This window comes from Bos mutus, chromosome 5 (assembly GCF_027580195.1).
Source record: "Bos mutus isolate GX-2022 chromosome 5, NWIPB_WYAK_1.1, whole genome shotgun sequence".
In the NCBI taxonomy this organism is placed as follows: Eukaryota; Metazoa; Chordata; class Mammalia; order Artiodactyla; family Bovidae; genus Bos; species Bos mutus.
In genome coordinates this window covers 4,056,262-4,074,854 of record NC_091621.1, presented here as the reverse complement: position 1 = coordinate 4,074,854, position 18,593 = coordinate 4,056,262, and the positions used below count along the sequence as shown (strand labels likewise).

The 18,593-nt window shown below is 38.7% G+C and overlaps 2 protein-coding genes across 8 annotated transcripts in view; both read right to left on the bottom strand.

The window, feature by feature from the left end:
• Positions 1-1,078: 1,078 nt before the first annotated feature.
• Positions 1,079-7,625, bottom strand: MTERF2 (mitochondrial transcription termination factor 2). 4 transcript variants are annotated; one of them, XM_005893690.2, is made up of 3 exons: positions 7,447-7,619; positions 5,424-5,543; positions 1,079-3,397 (listed from the first exon to the last, which is right to left on the bottom strand). In XM_005893690.2, exon 3 carries the CDS (start codon positions 3,337-3,339, stop codon positions 2,182-2,184), a length of 1,158 nt encoding a protein of 385 aa, XP_005893752.1. In that variant the 5' UTR covers positions 3,340-3,397; positions 5,424-5,543; positions 7,447-7,619; the 3' UTR covers positions 1,079-2,181. The 4 variants fall into 4 exon arrangements, with proteins under 4 accessions (XP_005893752.1, XP_005893753.1, XP_070226318.1 ...); XM_005893691.3 differs by having other exon boundaries at positions 5,424-5,520; XM_070370217.1 differs by having other exon boundaries at positions 5,424-5,530; positions 7,447-7,502.
• Positions 7,626-9,813: 2,188 nt separating this feature from the next.
• CRY1 (cryptochrome circadian regulator 1) overlaps positions 9,814-18,593 on the bottom strand; it is a 95,730-nt gene continuing 86,950 nt past the window's right edge. Inside the window, exons 7-13 of one of the 4 annotated variants that reach the window (XM_070370214.1) lie at positions 18,240-18,551; positions 16,933-17,084; positions 16,495-16,697; positions 16,296-16,391; positions 11,825-11,896; positions 11,640-11,743; positions 9,814-9,993 (exon numbers count right to left, since the gene is read on the bottom strand). In XM_070370214.1, the coding sequence (XP_070226315.1) occupies positions 11,640-11,743; positions 11,825-11,896; positions 16,296-16,391; positions 16,495-16,697; positions 16,933-17,084; positions 18,240-18,551 (939 nt within the window). In that variant the 3' untranslated portion in view covers positions 9,814-9,993. Of the gene's footprint in view, positions 9,994-10,045; positions 11,744-11,824; positions 11,897-16,295; positions 16,392-16,494; positions 16,698-16,932; positions 17,085-18,239; positions 18,552-18,593 lie in introns of those variants that run through there. The other 3 variants (XM_070370215.1, XM_005893692.3, XM_005893693.2) reach the window with 3 other exon arrangements.

Below are 18,593 nucleotides of genomic sequence, written 5' to 3'. Positions count from 1 at the left end.
AGTATTAATTCGTTTTCCACCTATCATCCATCTCTTTCTCCTTGGGTCATACCCACTGACATATAAACATATTCCAGTATTTCCTTTCTTTAAAGAAAAATTACTCAATCTCATTACCTCCATTTTCTGCTTCCATTTACAGCAAAATTTCTTGAAAAATGATATAGTCCCTGACTCTCATCTCCTGTTCTCTCAACCCACTCCAGTTGCCTTCTTACCTGTCTCATTCCACCAGAATCACTCTTGACAGGGCCAACCAATGATTTCCAGATCCACTGGTCATTTCTTATCTTAGCTGACCTCCCCATGGCATTCGATATTATTGAAAATGTCCTTTTCTCTTGGCAGACTTACTCTGGTCAACCCATTCTAGACCTGGTCTGCCGCTACTACAAATTTATCCTCTTTCTGGGCAGTCTCATCTAGAGCTGTAGCAGATAAGCAGATGATCTCCAGGTATCTATCTCCAGTCCTGATTTCTCACAACTCCAGACTTAACTATTTTTCTGTTTGAAAACTCTGCTCAAGTTGGGCATCTCAAGATTGACATCGATAATTACCAAGGAGACCATATAATGAATAATGCATTTCAAACTGAGACACTTTTGACAGTGAAAGAGAACACTGCTGATAATTCTGTCAGGGCAGCAAGCATAAACAAAAATCTGCCAAAGGACTTCCCATCACATTTAGAATGAGATCCTGTTCCTTAGACCTGTGCTGTTCATCTTGTGTCACTCTGACCATCACTTAACTCTGCCCTGACTGTACTGGCTGCCATGCTCCCCTTGAGCAAACATTTCTGTACGACTTTGAATGAGTGACTTAGCCTCTCTGTGCCTAAGTGTCCTCATCTGCTAGAACAATAAACAATGGTACTCTCAGCTCTTTAGAGTTGTAAAGCACAACATGCCTAGCACTTAGTAGATGCTGCAAAGAGATACCTTTCAGTCTCCTAACTAAGGAACTGAACAGATTTGGACAGTAAGGGTTACTTGCATTTGCTGAATGAAGAAATAAAGTGAAGATGTGGTCTACATTTTTCATAATTTTTCATTACTTAAGGGCCTTGCACATACACTGCACATGTTTGAGTGTCAAGAGTCAATTGTTTGTGTATTTGTTACATAGTTCAAACTCCACTGCTGAAAGTGAGCCAGTCTATGTGGGTAATACTTATCTTGAAACAAAACTTAGAAACTTAAAACCTAAATAAAATCAGTACCAACCATCACACACTTAACCTTTCATATGTTACAGTCAGACCTGGATTCTTGGTTTCCTTAAAAGCTGTACTTAAAATGAATATGAATTAGATCATTTTAAATTTAAGGAATTTTACAGAGACGATTTCATAAAAACTCCTGAATTTGTAGTTGGTACTCACTCTTGTAGCATGTCAGGTAGGGGTAACTTTTTCTTATGCCAACTCATAAGCAATCCTTTTTCTGTTCACAAGGTTTGAACAGAAGAGAGATCTCAGTAAATCTGGGCTCTGGCACTTAGCAGCTGGATGGTTCTCTAAGCTTGATTCCTCATCTGTAAAAAGGGGAGAGTAATACACGCACACAGAAGTGTTTTATGAAATAAAACCGTCAATTTTAAACAAACTGACCATATAAATAAGTTCTAACTATTCCTTATGATGGGTAATACTTGGTTCTCAAAGATACCTATTCCAACCTGGAGATAAAATCAACCTCCTACACCAAAACGTTTTAGAAATTTGGTAATGTTTCACCAAACACTAACTACAGGATTCAGACCATAGTGGAGTGATGTTTCAGAGCTGGTGGTAAGAAAGAAGACTGGGTCTGCATCCCAGATGAAATGTGCTATATCAATAAAAATGTATCCATAATTTGAATGAAGAGTGCACTTTTCAGTTTCTAAAACTATTCACTTACAAAATATCACACTTGTACCATTTAATAGTAGTTTTTGTTTTTGTTTTAAATAGCTCAAGGAAAAATTACAAACTTTATTAAAATAAATGCAATTTATATTTTCAAGTATAGCAGCTGAGTCAGAGATCATGTACTTAAGAGGTAATTTAAACACAACTCAGAAGCTACACAGGTTCTTAAAATTACTGGTACCCACAATATTCCTGAATCACTTAAGTTTTTGCTACTTGGTTTCACTCTGCACTGGTAAAAAGAAGCAACATCAGTAAGCAAGTTACTCTTCAACATTTAATGGTGCCACAGGGTTAAATAATGGCCTTCCTTTTTTGGCCTGAATTTTACCAAAGTTAGCCTCAAATTCTTTTTTTGTTCCATTTATATTTGCTAGATGTCCATCCTTTATTCCATAGCCTAAGGAATTCAGTTTCCTTATCCTGTATTGTACTATTTGTGGTGTTAATTCAAGAACCATTGGTGTCTCTCTTATCTGAGCTATGGAAATTCCTTCTTTCAATAATCCCTGAATTCTCTCCTCCAAAACTGGAACAGAGTAATACAAAAGGGCAGGACATTTCAAAACCAATTGCTTCAGGTCATGATCAGTACATTTAAAAGCATTTTTAGAGAAAGACATACTGTTCTGTATACTTCTTGGGCAAAGCTGAAAAAGAAATCCTTTGAGTTTGGAGAGAAGCTGGAGAATTTCAAAGTTTGTGAAACCCTGCTTCTGGAAAAATTCTAGTGTTTCCTTTATAGCTGCAGAAGAATTTAACAAAATAAATGGGTTTTGGCTTAACAATTTTAGAAGCCAAACTTTCATGTTGGCCTCGGACCCACCTAAATTTAGATAACTCTCTTGGAGAATCTTTATCATTTGCTTATTCTTCTCAATAGGATTATGAAAAATATTAGATGCAGTAGTCAAAAATCTGCTAATGACCACATTTTTGAGTCCCAACTCTTGAAAGAACTGAATATTCAGCTTCCGGTTTTCCTGGTCTTTAACAGTAAAGAAAGATTCTGGAAACTGTTCTATTAACTTGACTAACTTTTCCTCGTTTTTACAGACCAACTGCCAGAGTTCTCTTTGGGTGTTAACAGCAGTTGGACTGCAGATAATTGCTTCTGGGCAGCGTTCCAAGATACTGGCTACAGCAGTCTCACTGGCACCCAGCTGTTGTAAAATATTTGCAATTTCTTCAACATAGGTTTCATCCTCCAGAAGTACCCAGCCTTTTAATCTTCGAATTTTCCTGATGTCAACTGACAATTTAAAGAGCTTTTCTACTGTCTTTTTATTTTCTTTCTTTGACTGACTATCAGTTGTACAGGTGAAGAATGCTAGAAAAGGTCTGTATTTTGGAGCTGATAGCCTTTTTCGGAAAGAACAGAGTCTGCAGGGCTGGGATCTCATCAGCAACTTCCACAACATGGCTGCAATCCACTGGCTAATTGCCACCGTCCTGAGACTCCAAATGTACAAATCATACCTGTAAGAAAGAAAATACAGGTTCTCTTAGAATACAAACACAAACCTGAGCTACAAATACTAAGCACGGAAATAAAATGGACAGATCATACAGGTAAACTACTCATGTGGAGTATTAAACAGAACTGTTTAAATAACTGATGAAGTAACTGTCATATACTGCTTCCCATCTTAAACTTAATAAATACCCTCTTTGAACTTTGCAACAACTTGTGAAGTAGTTATTTCCATTTAACAGATCAGTAGCAAAACCACAGGGAGTTCAAAGATTCACAGACTTCAAATGTTATTTTGACAAAAATTTCGTTTCTTACAACTCTGTTTCTGTCTAGGGCATGTACATTTATACACACACTCTTTTTTTTTTTTTTAATGTTTTTTATATTTTAAAGTTGATGTCTAGGTAAAGCAAATACTTTTTGAGGGGGAGAGTCAATTTTAATTTTATATTGTATTTTTTGCTGAATAGCTATTATCCAAAATAAGCCACTGATTTTGTTTTGTTTAAAAATGAGTTAATAAATATAATACTATTTTATGAGAATTTGTGACAATCTTTTTTTATAAATCCAGAATTAAGTCTCAGCCAGGTAAAACAAGGAATACCATGTGACTGCCCGGTGAAGTCATCGGAAATCATATTAGCTGTGGACTGTCATGGTGACCATGGCTTATTTCACTTAGCATAGTATAGCATGTGTTAGGACAAATCAGTTAATTTTAATTGGTCAAAGAGTCAGGGAAGTATCCCTTTCCTTTAGGATTCCTACTGCTTTTATGCATCAGATGAGAAGATAAAAATTCATCCCTATTTCCTTCTATATTACTGTTTGAATCTTAAAAGCCAGCTCCTTTAATTCATTTGAAATTTCTGGCTGTGAGCTGAGAATGTAAATAGACTTTATCAATAGTTTAGCTATATCTAAGCACCATTTTTAAACAATCCTTTCCTTCCCCATGATTTGTGATGTTTCCTTCGTTATGTCGTATTAAATGTAGCTTCTGTTTCTAGCTAGCCTGCATCCTTGTGCGTGCGTGCTAAGTTACTTTAGTCGTATTGACTCTTTGTGACCCTATGGACTGTAGCCCGCCAGGCTCCTCTGTCCATGGGATTCTCCAGGCAAGAATACTGGAGTGGGTTGCCATGCCCTCCTCCAGGGGATCTTCCCCACTCAAGAGATGGAACCCGTGTCTCTTACATCTCCTGCACTGGCAGGTGAGTTTATCACTAGTGCCACCTAGCAAAAATAGTAGGTGGCACTCCCCTACTATTTTTGCAATTCCCCAAAGGAGCCAAGTGGCTAATTTCCGGCCTTTGCTTCATACTTGGCTCCCTCTGCTAGACCATCCTAAAACAATCTCTAGTCAGCTCATTCTTTCACACCCCTCACAAGGATGTCAAATCTCAGCTCAGACCTCAGCTTCCCCCAACACCCATTCTCTCTCTCACTATCAACCCAATACCCTTGTGTCTAACTAGTACAAAAAAAGGAGTGCAGTTCACCACACCAAACATAAACCTTCTGCTGTTCCCCTTTCCCTAGAGTCACACCTTTCATCTTCCAGATAATTCCTGGTCTTGTGCTCATCCCAGCCTCTCTAGCCTGAGATCTCTAGAGCCCTTCTTTCTCATGTATTCACTCTTCAGTTGAATCCTCCTCTCTCAGGTTCCCATCCTTCACCTCAATGGCTCCTTCTCTCACTGCCCCTCCAGCTAAAATTATTTTTCTCTTCCCCTCAGTTAATTCTTACACAGCCTTTCTCTTCATTTCCTCTCTTCCCATTTACATAACTTCCAATAAAGACAACTTTCATGTGATTAAAGCCAATGAGTAGTTTTAATTCCTCTTTTGGCATCTGCAGCTTTCAGCACAGGTGACCACTTTCTTTGGGAAATAACTCATACCTGACTTTCAAGACTTCCCACTCCCCTGGTCCTCCTTCCTTCCTCTGTTTCTGACCACCCTTTATCTGTCTTCTCTGCAGGCTCATCTTCAAGGCTTGGTTCTAGGCACTCCTCTTCTTACCTTAAGAGTTTCTCCTCAGAGATCCTGTCCTTATCCAGGGCTTGTTAATCCACAGAAACTTCATTCCAGCTTCTCAAAATGTAATCTTGTCACTTCCCTGCAATAAACTTCTCAATCACACTTTAGGATAGAGACATAAAGTAAATGTCTACTTTACTGTGGCCTTTAAGGCCTCTGTGTCTTAGGCTCTGTCATCACCAAAATCTCCTGTCCCCCACTGCCTACACTTAACTGTACCAACCCCCTTTCAGCCCTTGGCGCTCTACCTGTTCCCATCACAGGGTCTCTAAAGACTGAGAGCTGTTCCCCATGCCCACAATCCTCCTGTCTAAGTGTCACTTTCTCAGGGAAGGTTTTCTGCCCTTCGTGAAAAGATGAGGTGCCAGATAGGCTGTCTTGGCACCGTGGACTGTTCCTCTGTGTGCTTAGTTGCTCAGTTGTGTCCAACTCTTTGCAACCCCATGGACTGTAGCCTGCCAGGCTCCTCTGTCCATGGGGATTCTCTAGGCAAGAATACTGGAGTGAGTTGCCATGCCCTCCTCCAGGGGATCTTCCCAACCCAGGGAATGAATCCAGGTCTCTGCATTGCAGGCTGATTCTTTACCATCTGAGCCACCAGGGAATGCCACTTGTCATAGCTGCAGCTGTTCATGTGTGATTTCTGTCTCACTCTCCATGAGGACAGGGATGGTTTACTGCCCTGTTCCTATGATAAAATGCTTCTCTACCTTTCGCCTGACTGGCACTGCTGACTCTAGGATGCATGCCTGGGCAGATGACTTTCGTGTGTGCTCTTCCCCAACACGCTGCTCTTGACCCTACTGTGGCACTTATACTCCTGTAAGTTCTTCATTCTTTCAACCAGTTTTTTGGGGTTTGTTTGTTTAGCTCATTCTCTGTGACAGACATTACGCTAGGCACTAGCTCTTCTGCTAAAACATTCTTCATATCTTTGGATCACAGACCCATCAGAGAATATGGTGTGAGTCAGAGGCTCTCTTTCCAAAAAAAAAAAAGGACCTATACTCACAACATTTTGCAAACAACTTTAGCAGGATTTGTGAGCACCCTGCAGTCTAACTATGAATAACCTGCACCAGATTACAAACATCTGGCAGACAGGGTCTGAGTGCAGTTCTACTTTATCCCCTGTACCCAGCAAAGAACTTGGTCCACAGATAAACAAAGTATCTGTCAATGGAAAAGCAGCCACAAACCAAGTGCACTACAACTTAAAGTAGTGGGTAAAGCTGTGGGCTGCCTCGGCCTAGTTCTGGATCATTAGTTGTGTTACGACTTGGGGAAGTCACTTTTCTGTGCCTCAGTTTGAGCATCAGGAAAGTGGCAACATTCAGTGTTTGTCAAGGTTACAAACTGGGTGATTGTGAAGATTAACACCATGAATCAGAGTATTCAGAAACTCATTAAGTCATCACAACAACCTATATTAAAGATGAGTTAACAGGTCAAAGTAAAGTACCCCAAGGTCGCTCAGCTAAAAAAAGACCAGATCCCGCATTCAAACCCAAAAGCTTAGCTCGAGCCTGCTCCTGGCCCCGTGCTCTGCCCATAGTAATAATCCAGGTAAATATTTGTTAAATCACAACGTGGGCTATTTTTCTGATGCTTCATTTTTCTTAAGCATTTTGGGGGGCGTGAAACCCACTTCTGTAATATGCACAATTTTCATAATAACGGCCCACTCGACGAACACTAGTAATTAAGCTCGACTGTGACAACACATATGATCTGCTCAGTTTGAAATTAACCCCAGTTTGTAAAAAAGAAAAAACGAGGGCCCAAGGAAGACGGTGTTGGGGAGAGACCGAAAACCACACATCCGTCATGTGGGGCATGCGCTAAGAAAAATTTCCGGCCGGCTGCGCCCCGGCGTCCACCAGCACCCTGGCCAGCCAGGCGGAGCTGAGGCAGCTGACGGGGAGTCTGTCTTCATGGTGGGCAGCTCCCAACTCCAGACTGCAGCGGCGAGCACCCATAGGTGTGCAGGACCGGGACGACTCACCTGTCAAGTGTCCGCTCTGTACACGGCACGAGTTCCAGGTCTCCAGCCGCCGGCCAATTCCCCACAACAGCGCTGACCCGGCCACCTGTGAACCCGCAGACACGCCCAGAGCCCCCAACGCAGCCAATCAGGACGCGAGGCAGAGGCTACGTGACCCCTCTGACGCAGCGCGGAGGGGCAGGGTGGCGGAGTTCACCCCGACCGGCTTTTTAGCTTTGGCCAGCAACTATTGTCGCTGGCATTCTCACGCCTTTGCCCTCTGTGTAGTTTAGAGAACTTGGAGTTTGTCTTTTTGTCCCTTGGGGAATGTCACAGCCCGTGAGAAGAAAAAAAGGTAGAAATAACTCAGAAACCGCTATATGTTTAAGCTGTAGCCATTCAGAATTCCCCAAATAAGCCTACAGATAAAGAACTAATTTACAAAAGAAATTTAGTTTAAAAAAATCCCGAAACTTCTTCGGAACCTATCTAGCCTTCCTGTCCCCCGTCCCCTGCCAACCCAGCAGTCAGCTACAGTGCCTCATTCTTCTTTAAAGAAGAATTAAAGAACTTGAAAGAATTAAACTGCCTCCTGACACTTTAACCCAAATACTAGCCTTTTCAGATAAACTGCTTGGTGGTTTATATTCTGATTATTACCGGTGATTCCAATCTCATAAACAAATCTCTCCCTAAAGCCAGGCTCAACGTCTGTCCCATTTACTCTCATATTTATCCATACACATATTTATGGCATGCCTATTAAGTGTCAAGCATTTGTAGCAGCAATGACAACACAGAAGTGCACCAGACAAGGGGGAATATGGAGTTCACATTCTGGTGGAGGACAAAGATATTAACAACCACTGACACTATTAACTGCAACTATAATAGAGTTAAATGTAAAGGACAAGGTGCCAAAACTGGGCTAGCTGTCCTATGCTGGGTGTGGAGTTGGGAACAGGAAAGCTGTGATTTACCCGGGCGCTAGGCCCCTCCTTTGTATTTCATAGTATACTGTGCATACTTCTAAAAACAGCCTTAACACAAAGGACTGTAATTCTTCTAGATTGCCCTGTCTCCTTGTGGAGTGAACTCACTGTGGATACTGATGAATTAATTTTCCTATCAACAATGCTTGGCACATGACAGGGACTTGGGAAATGCTAACCAAATCTTTGAGTCTAGCCTTATTACCTAGTTTGTGCTCAACAGCCTTTGTTGAGAGGGTGACAAGTTGTACTTTAATTCCACAGAGTAGCAGCAAGAATCCTTACTCCTTGTTTCTAGATCAACTTTGATCTCCAGGATATATGAGGTAGGGGAGTGTTTGTCCAGTAACTCTTCTCCCTCTGAGTTACCCCCACACAAAACCCACATTATTTGTGGCTTTACTGCACTCTTTCCTGAAATACTAGGATCTGGGGTCCAGACTAACTGAAGTGTGTCACCTACATCTGGGTCTGATACCTAGGTCAGGAAGATCCCCTGGAGAAGGAAATGGCAACCCACTCCAGGATTCTTGCCTGGGAAATCCCATGGACAAAGGAGCCTGGCAGGTTACAGTCCATGGGGTTGCAAGAGTCAGACACAACTTACCAACTAAACTACCACCACAGAAAAGAGAAGGAAGTTACAGAATGTGAAGTCGGGCCTTAGAACTGCATGCCAGTCACTGGTCAGGAGGGAGGGAGCAGGAATGTGCATTAAGGAGCTGGCAGCTAGTACCAGGGCTCCACAAAATTGTATGAGGAATGACAACACAACCCTGCACATTGTAACCAACACTTGAAACTGACCAATTTAGCTATGCCAGTTGTCTTAAATAAATGCCACCCAAAGTTTTTTCCACCCTAAGTATTTAAAGAATTCACTTCTAGGACCATACAATCAGACAAACACCTGAATAGCAAAATGGAATTACCAGATTAATAATAGTTATGATAACAATAATTGGCAGCTAACCAGAGTTGCAACATGCAGTTATGCAGACTCTGCGCTGCACAATTCAGGGGGCTACACAGCATGACCACCCTATAGCTAACATTTATCGACCATCTTTACCACATGCCAGGCACTAGAGTTGGTCATGGACAGGGAAGCCTGGCATGTTGCAGTCCATGGGGTCGCAAAGAGTCGGACACAACTGAGCGACTGAATTCAATGAACTGATGAAGCAGATACTATTCTCATCTTCATTTTATAGATGAGAAAAAAGAAGGCACAAAAGGTTAATAACTGTCCAAGATCTCACAGCCGATAAATGGCAGAACCAGGCATTCGAATCCAGAGCCCACACTCTTAACTATTACACCATACTGACTAATTCACAGTTGTAAGCCCAATTACTTGAAAAAAAATCTCTTTGGTTTTAAATCTTTCTTATAGATATGTTTATTTTTAAAAGTACCAAGTATTTAGAAGATAGTACTCTTACTTAGAATAATTTTGAAAAGTATTTTACTAAATTATAGTAGCTGTTTCTTCTTTCAGAATGGTGACATGTAGTTTACAGACTCTGTTTCTAGTCTGTGATCACATCTCACATACCAAAGCTCTCCTCCTTACCTAAAACAAGCAAAAAAATTTTTTAAAAGAAAAAAAAATCAAGTACACAAGATTCCGTATATGCATATACTTTAATAACATAGTCACACTTTAGCTGTAATTGAACAAAGAAAGGGAGAACAAAAAGAACTTAACATATGATACTTCCACAACTTTGGGTCAAAACAGGCATACATGAAGTTTTAAAACATATATTATCTACGTTAACAGAGGCTATAACTGCTAATTTTGATTATGCACATTTTTTAAAACATTATTATCAAAGAGTGTAAAGTTAGACCAAACAATGATGTCAAGAAAAATTCTGTCTTAAAATTTTAACAAAGTCTTTTAAGAAAGTCTAAAAACCTATTTTCCCACACTGACTCTCAAAACTTTGATTTTTTGTATCAGAATATCAGTTAGCCACTTTAATTTTTACCATACATGAAAAATTATCAAAAATATATTGATGGGTCTATACTAATTGTGACTATTTATATTTACATTAAGCAAATTCTTTTACCAAGTTCTTTATATACAAATTACCATTTGTCCTATGTCAAATTCATTTAAAAAGTTAAAAACCATGGAAATGTTATTAGAAATAATGCATTTCAATATGTAACTGCTTTCCATCAATGAGGAATATTTTAAAATAATTTAACTGAAAAAGTATTGAACTCCCCACCAATTTCAGCTGCAACAGTATTCCTTCTGAATGTTTTCTGTGATGTAAGGAAAAAAAAAACTGCGTAAAGCTTGATTGCAAGGAATGATAAAAATCTGATGAGTGTTTACTAATCGTCAAGAAATTTACAGACTAATTAGGTTCACATTAAAAAACCAATGACTTTAAAAATGTGAACAGTTCAAGATAACTGAAGAAACAAAAGTCTTAACTGGCAAATGCACTGTATGAAATCTTTTCATATAAATTTAAATCATAAAACAGTATTCCAAAACCAATTGAATTGAATATAGGCATGGCTTTTTGACATTTTCAAAAAGGACCAACATTGAAAAAAAAAAAAGCTACCTATCAGACTGGAAATAATTTAGATTTCAGATCTATCACAATAGATAAATTTATAAACACTTAAGATATGAGGAAAAGTTCACAAAGGGATATTATTAATATCACTAGAAGTTAAAAGTCACTTTAATTGTTTTAGACTCATGGTCACATAGGAAGGAAATGAAAAAGTTGGCTTTTTCTGAGAAAAAATCTGAGCAGAACACCATAAGCTTTTCAGATCTGAAGATCATCAGTTCAGAGGACATAAAACAGTATAGCACTGTGCCCAGTACAGGTGTACTTCTCTTGTCCCAGAATTGATTTTGTAACAATCATTGAAAAATTTATGCCTGGGACTTCCCTCGTGGACCAGTGGTTAAGACTCTGCACTCCCAATGGAGGAAGCCCAGGTTTGACCCTTGGCCAGGGATCTAAATCCCACAGCCACAGCTAAGAGTTAGCATGCCACAACTCAAGATCCCACATGCTGCAACTAAGACCCAGAGCAGTCAAATAAATATTTTTTAAAACTGTATGCCCCAGATTCTCTGGTTTGAAAATAGAGATAAGCTCCATTTCGGAAATTATCTTAATTTATGTTGATTACATACTCTGGCTTAAGCAAGAAATAAAGCTCTAAAATATTTACCTAATTAGTGCTTTGTCGCTGGACTTTAGGACCAATACTCTGCGTGTCCTCTTCCTGACTAGGACGTTTCCCACTGCCAAGACCAGCGCCTGTGGAGCTTCTTCCTACACATTAAAAAAAAAAAAAAAGTATGTTTAAGATAGGAAAGGTGAAAAGCACAATATGCTTGAATGCTTCATTCTTACCTTGCTTTAATAGATGAGTTTGCTGACTGTCTCCATGAGCATAATGTAAAATACCACTCCCTTGAGTACAACCTGTTAGTATTTAAAAGACAGTTTTAAAAGACAGTAAAATCACTTAAGTAAATTCCAAGTTGTATGTATTAAGATTACAAATCTAATTTTTAGTATTTATATTATTTTTTTTAGAATTAATCCACAATGTTTCCTAAGAACCAAAAATCATATGCCCAAATCAGGAAAACTTAACTTGTCCTTAAATTTAGGGACACAGAAATGTTAACTATTCAAAGGAAAAATCACTGATAGTCATTTTGTAAAAAACATTTCTTTACTGGATGACAATGATTAGACACTTGATCATGAAGGCAAAACATAGGGCATCAGTAAGATATACATGCTTTCTTCACCTCCTTCTTTCTCAGCACCAATCTAAAACATACGTCCTTGGAGATAAGAGAATAAATGTCTGTCAGATGACAGCTAAACAGTTCACACAAGGAGGAGACACAGACGAAGGTGCTACCCACCCCACCATCTTCCAAGCAAAGTTTCCTAGTTCCTTTAACTCTCAGTGTTCTTCTCCCTTTTTTCCTATTGCATGGGGAGGCAGGATCTTAACAATTTATCACTTACTGCATTTATTTTTTTCTCTTTCCACACCCCCATTTAGACTCCAAGCTCAATGTGGCTTTTATGTCTTCTGTTTTTTGAAAGCCTCACAGTACCTAGCTACAAAGTGTGTTATAGGCAAATATTTACATAATTAGACTACTTTCAAATTTATTAATCCTACCATAAAACATCATGTGTATAAATTTGTGAAGCTAAATCATTCCAATTTAACTTGCTAACATGATTAGTTTTGCAGATAACTTCAAATAATGAATACAGATTTGAACTAAGAAAGAGTATGTGCCATCATCCCCCATTAGTTAGGTAACTGGAGTGTGTTGCTTTCTACCCCTCTGCTGCCTGCCTGTTATCTCAGTGTTTCACAGAACTTCTGTCCCTAAAACTCAAGTGTGGAGAAAAAAGGCAGTCTGTGAACTGCGTAAGAAATGTGACAGAACTTTTGAAATGATTCCTTGTTAAAGTTTATTTTAAATCGTAGGAGACTTTGAAAAAGAACATTTCTGAAGTACACTACCATCAACAGCAATAATTTGAATGTAGGCCAAACACATAATAAAATCTTTTGTTTTATAAACACTACACATGGCATTACATTTACAGGGGAGGTCCAGTGATACAGAAAAGAGTATGAACTTTAGGACAAGTTAGACTTGGATCTGAGTCTTAGCTCAGCTACTTACTAACTGTGGGATCTCGGTTAAGTTACCTAACTCTTCTAGGCTTATTTCTCCAATCACAGAATGAGAATCCCACCACCAGGGGATTTCTCCAGGATATTGTGAGCATGTGGCAAAAATCTCCTCATACACAAAAGTAGGCAGTAAGAGATGAGTGCTTTCATTCCTGTTACCCTAAGCTAAGTGTTGATGCTCTCAAAAATATGCAAAATATTTCTGAACTCAGAAGAGTTCAATTTGTTAAAAGATTTTATTCTTAATATCAAATTTTGAGTATCTGACATTAAAAAAAAAAAAAAGACCGGGAGCTGACTGTGACTCAGATCATGAACTCCTATTGCCAAATTCAGATTGAAATTGAAGAAATTTCTAATTTCTAGGGGAAACCACTAGACCATTCAGGTATGACCTAAATCAAATCCCTTATGATTAAACAGTGGAAGTGACAAATAGATTCAAGGAATTAGATCTGATAGACAGAGTGCCTGAAGAACTATGGACGGAGGTTCGTGACATTGTACGGGAGGCAGGGATCAAGACCATCCCCAAGAAAAAGATGCAAAAAGGCAAAATGGTTGTCTGAGGAGGCCTTACAAATAGCTGAGAAAAGAAGAGAAGAAAAGGGCAAAGGAGAAAAGGAAAAATATACTCATCTGACTGCAGAGTTCCAAAGAATAGCAAGAAGAGATAAGAAAGGCTTCCTCAGTGATCAATGCAAAGAAATAGAGGGAAACAACAGAATGGGAAAGACTAGAGATCTCTTCAAGAAAATTAGAGATTCCAAGGGAACATTTCATGCAAAGATGGGCACAATAAAGGACAGAAATGGTATGGACCTAACAGAAGCAGAAGATAATAGGAAGAGGTGGCAGGAATACACAGAAGAACTCTACAAAAAAGATCTTCATGACCCAGATAACCACGATGATGTGCTCACTCACCTAGAGTCAGACATCCTGCAATGTGAAGTCAAGTGGGCCTTAGGAAGCAACACTACGAACAAAGCTAGTGGAGGTGATGGAATTCCAATTAAGCTATTTCAAATCCTAAAAGATGTTGCTGTTATAAGGTGCTGCATTCAATATGCCAGCAAATCTGGAAAACTCAGCAGTGGCTACAGGACTGGAAAAGGTCTGTTTTAATTCCAATCCCAAAGAAAGGCAATGCCAAAGAATGCTCAAATTACTGCACAATTGAACTCATCTCACACAATAGCAAAGTAATGCTCAAAATTCTCCAAGCCAGGCTTCAACAGTATGTGAACCGTGAACTTCCAGATGTTCAAGCTGGTTTTATAAAAGGCAGAGGAACCAGAGATCAAATTGCCAACATCCGTTGAATCACAGAAAAAGCAAGAGAATTCCAGACAAACATCTTACTTCTGCTTTACTGACTATGCCAAAGCCTTTGACTGTGTGGATCACAACAAACTGTGGAAAACTCTGAAAGAGATGGGAATACCAGACCACCTGACCTGCCTCCTGAGAAATCTGTATGCAGATTAAAACTGGACATGGAACAACAGACTGGTTCCAAATCAGGAAAGGAGTACATCAAGGCTGTATATTGTCACCTGCTTATTTAACTTATGTACTCTGCATATCATGAGAAATGCTAGACTGAATGAAGCACAAGCTAGAATCAAGTTGCTGGGAGAAATATCAATAACTTCAGATATGCAGTGATACCACGCTTTATGGCAGAAAGAGAAGAAGATATAAAGAGCCTCTTGATGAAAGTGAAAGAGGAGACTGAAAAAGTTGGCTTAAAACTCAACATTCAGAAAACTAAGATCATGGCATCTGGTCCCATCACTTCATGGCAAATAGATGGGGAAACAATGGAAAGTGAGAGACTTTATTTTGGGGGGCTCCAAAATCACTGCAGATGGTGACTGCAGCCATGAAATTAAAAGATGCTTGCTCTTTGGAAGAAAAGCTATGATGAACCTAGACAGCATATTAAAAAGCAGAAACATTACTTTGCAACAAAGGTCTGTCTAGTCAAGGCTATGGTTTTTCCAGTGGTCATGTATGGATGTGAGAGTTGGACTGTGAAGAAGGCTGAGCGCCGAAGAATTGATGCTTTTGAACTGTGATGTTGGGGAAGACTCTTGAGAGTCCCTTGGACTGCAAGGAGATCCAACCAGTCCATCCTGAAGGAAATCAGCCCTGAATATTCACTGGAAGGAATATTCACTGGAAGGACTGATGCTGAAGCTGAAACTCCAATACTTTGGCCACTTGATATGATGAATGGACTAATTTGAAGAGACCCTGATGCTGGGAATGATTGAAGGCAGGAGGAAAAGGGGACAACAAAGGATGAGATGGTTGGATGGCATCACCGACTCAATGGACATGAGTTTGAGTAAGCTCCGGGAGTTGGTGATAGACAGGGAAGCCTGGCATGCTGCAGTCCACGGGGTTGCAAAGAGTCGGACATGACTGAGTGACTGAACTGATTTTTGGTTAGAACATTTGAAAATTGAGATGATTCAAATGTCCAATACATTCTGACTTCTTCACATGTATTAAGAATATATGTGTGGCAAATAACTATACATATATATCACAAAGAATACCACTACAGACCAGGCTTTGTAAGGAAAAACTCATGTGCAAAAAGACTAGCATCGCTATGCATGTATATGATAAATCTTTGGCCACATTCACAGGGCCTCTGATCTTCTTAATTAATTATCTTATAGTTAATATATACTTAAAGAGAATAAAACATGGGCATTCTGAAAATATAACATCTGAGTTTCATTTTCCTTAATATTGCTATCCTCATTCAGTTTGCAAGATCTTTGACCCAAATTCCACTATATGTAACAATATTTTCCATCTCCATTGTTTTTCAGTCGCTAAGTCATGTCTGACCCTTTTGCAACCCCATGGACTATAGCCCCCTAGGCTCCTCTGTCCATGCGATTTCAAGGCAAGAACACTGGAGTGAGTTGCCATTTCCAGCTCTAAAATGTCACTAATGGAGTAAGGGGGTGTGTATGTGTGTACATGTACGCATATATACAAGGAACCTATTACACAAATTTTAGATAGAATTTTAAAAACATATTATAGTGAGGTACAATAAACAATATATTTTATTATTCATCTCTTTATGTTACTAAGTATAGAAATTTCCTTTTTACTTACTTGCATTGCTGCTACAACCTGGGATATTTTCTCCCGGAGAATATCCCATGAGGCCTCCATTCCCATTAGGATTAGATGGCACTGAAGCAAGAAGACCTAAAGGGAAAAAATTTCCTATTAAGTTATCATCAAGATGAAATTCAAGGATGGGGACATAAACAGCTGCTAAAGAAACAAATCAAAGGCATTTAAGACATACCGAGTCCTCTGTATCGTGAAAGCTGCTGATAGATCTGTTTCATCCTCTCAATATTCAAACGGCTTGCCTCAGCATGGTTCACCATTGGTTTAGGATAATTAACTCCTATCAAACATTTGGCTACCTTTTGAATACCTTCTGGTGCATTCCAGGGATCATAGATATATTTTGCAGGGAAGCCTCTTAGGACAGGCAAATAACGCCTTTTAGGAAAAGGAAGAAAAATTATTAATAAAATGAACTGTAAGCAAATTATAACACACTATTTATTAGCTATGAATGACCCAAATCAAATCAATACCATTTAAATGATTTATTACCCTTTTCCTCATCTCTGCTGCCCATCAGGAGTGGGGAATACCTTAAGTGTTGTTTAAGCATGACAAGCTCTTCCTGGATTAGCTATTCCAAACTGAATAATAATCATCCTTGATTTACCTGATATAGTCTCCATTGGGATCTGTTCTCCTACCAAAACCAACAGGGCAATAGCAGTGAAAGAATTGCTGGAAAAAGGAACTACAAGACAGCCACATCCAACTTCCAGCATTTATGCTCCAATCTGCATCAAGCAGTAATTCTTCAAATACCTTCAGAAGTAACAGTAATCAATTAGTTTGCACACAGATATTTCTCAAAGCAAGCATTTTCCAGGTCTCTGTAGATCAAAAGTCAATGTAAAGAAAATCTAGGACTGAACTATAAAACTAAACATTCCAAAGTTAGTTTCCTTGTCTATGTTCTATCCTATAATGAGTTATTTCAGGGAAAGAAACATATTAGTACTATACAAATTTCTGAATAGAATTTACCATTGTAAGCTTGGCAGTGTTATTGGAAAGGGGAGAGAAAAGTTATTCAAGTCATTGATTTAAAAGGGTAAGTTAGGATATTGGAAGATTTTTTAAAAAAGGAAAAAAAAAAGTAGTAAACACTTTCAAGAAAGCAAAATACTACCAAATAAACCACCAAAAAAAACACTTGGAAGCTTGGTACATTGGTCTACATAATGGGAACAATCAAATACAAATGACCTTTAAAATTTAATTAGAGTTATGGAATTTAAATTTGGGATTCCTTGATCCAAAAGGGAAACAGAATTAAATTATTTTTATAAATTCATTAAGTGTGTGCTATGCATCTACCTCATGTACGACTTGGTGCTAGGAAATAGAGATGTAAAAAAACATGGGATCAGAAAACATGGAAAGGGGAAATTTATGATATAGATAGGAAGGTAAAACGTATTTAAGTCCTCTTATATATACCCATAAGATGATGTCACAAAATGTAGTATGCATCACATTACATAATAAGACTAAAAAGCTATGGTGTTGAAGTGAGGCAAAATGATTTATATTTTTAAATTTATAAAATAAAGATTGCTATTTCTAAGACTCTTCGGTGAATCTTCTACGTGACAGAAATGATCACCTATAAATATACATCAATCTGCTAAGCCCAGAGTATTAAATTTTAGAGTTCCCTTGATGGGTAGGCTGATTTAGCCACTGAAATGACTTCAGGTTAACTGACTTCAGGTTAATCCAATCTGATTATGCCCAAAAGTTGCCTCTATAGTTAAGAAATAAATGCTTTTCTATTGAAAAACAGAAATAAGACTATAAACGAATCTATATAATAGACAACTTTTAGCATATATATATATATATATATAAATATATATAAAAGGTATAGAGTTCTTCAAAATAAAGCCATGCTACATTAGTTGGAAGAACACTTACTTTCATTCCTTCTTCCCAACTAATCCACAGGTCACCTCGTGTCAGGAAACAAGCAACTGCATGTCTGGCTAAATGATGAATCCAGCCCTCCTGACGAAGCTGTGTCATGATGGCATCAATCCATGGAAAGCCCGTCCGTCCTTCTGCCCATTTTGCTAAAGCCTCAGGATTCTTATCCCATGGAATCTGAACACAAATGGGGTTTCCTTCCATTTTGTCAAAGCGTGGATTATTTGTTGCTGCTGTATAGAAAAATTCACGCCATAATAGTTGCCCATAAAGGGAAAGGGGAGGGGAACTGTTCTTCTTCACCTAAGATTAAAAAAGCAAAGAAGTATTATCAGCGATTTTTTT

What these genes read in the sequence shown, in the direction of transcription:
- MTERF2 (XM_014477546.2), bottom strand. Translation starts at nt 3,339, where the DNA reads ATGTTGTGGAAGTTGCTGATGAGATCCCAGCCCTGCAGACTCTGTTCT.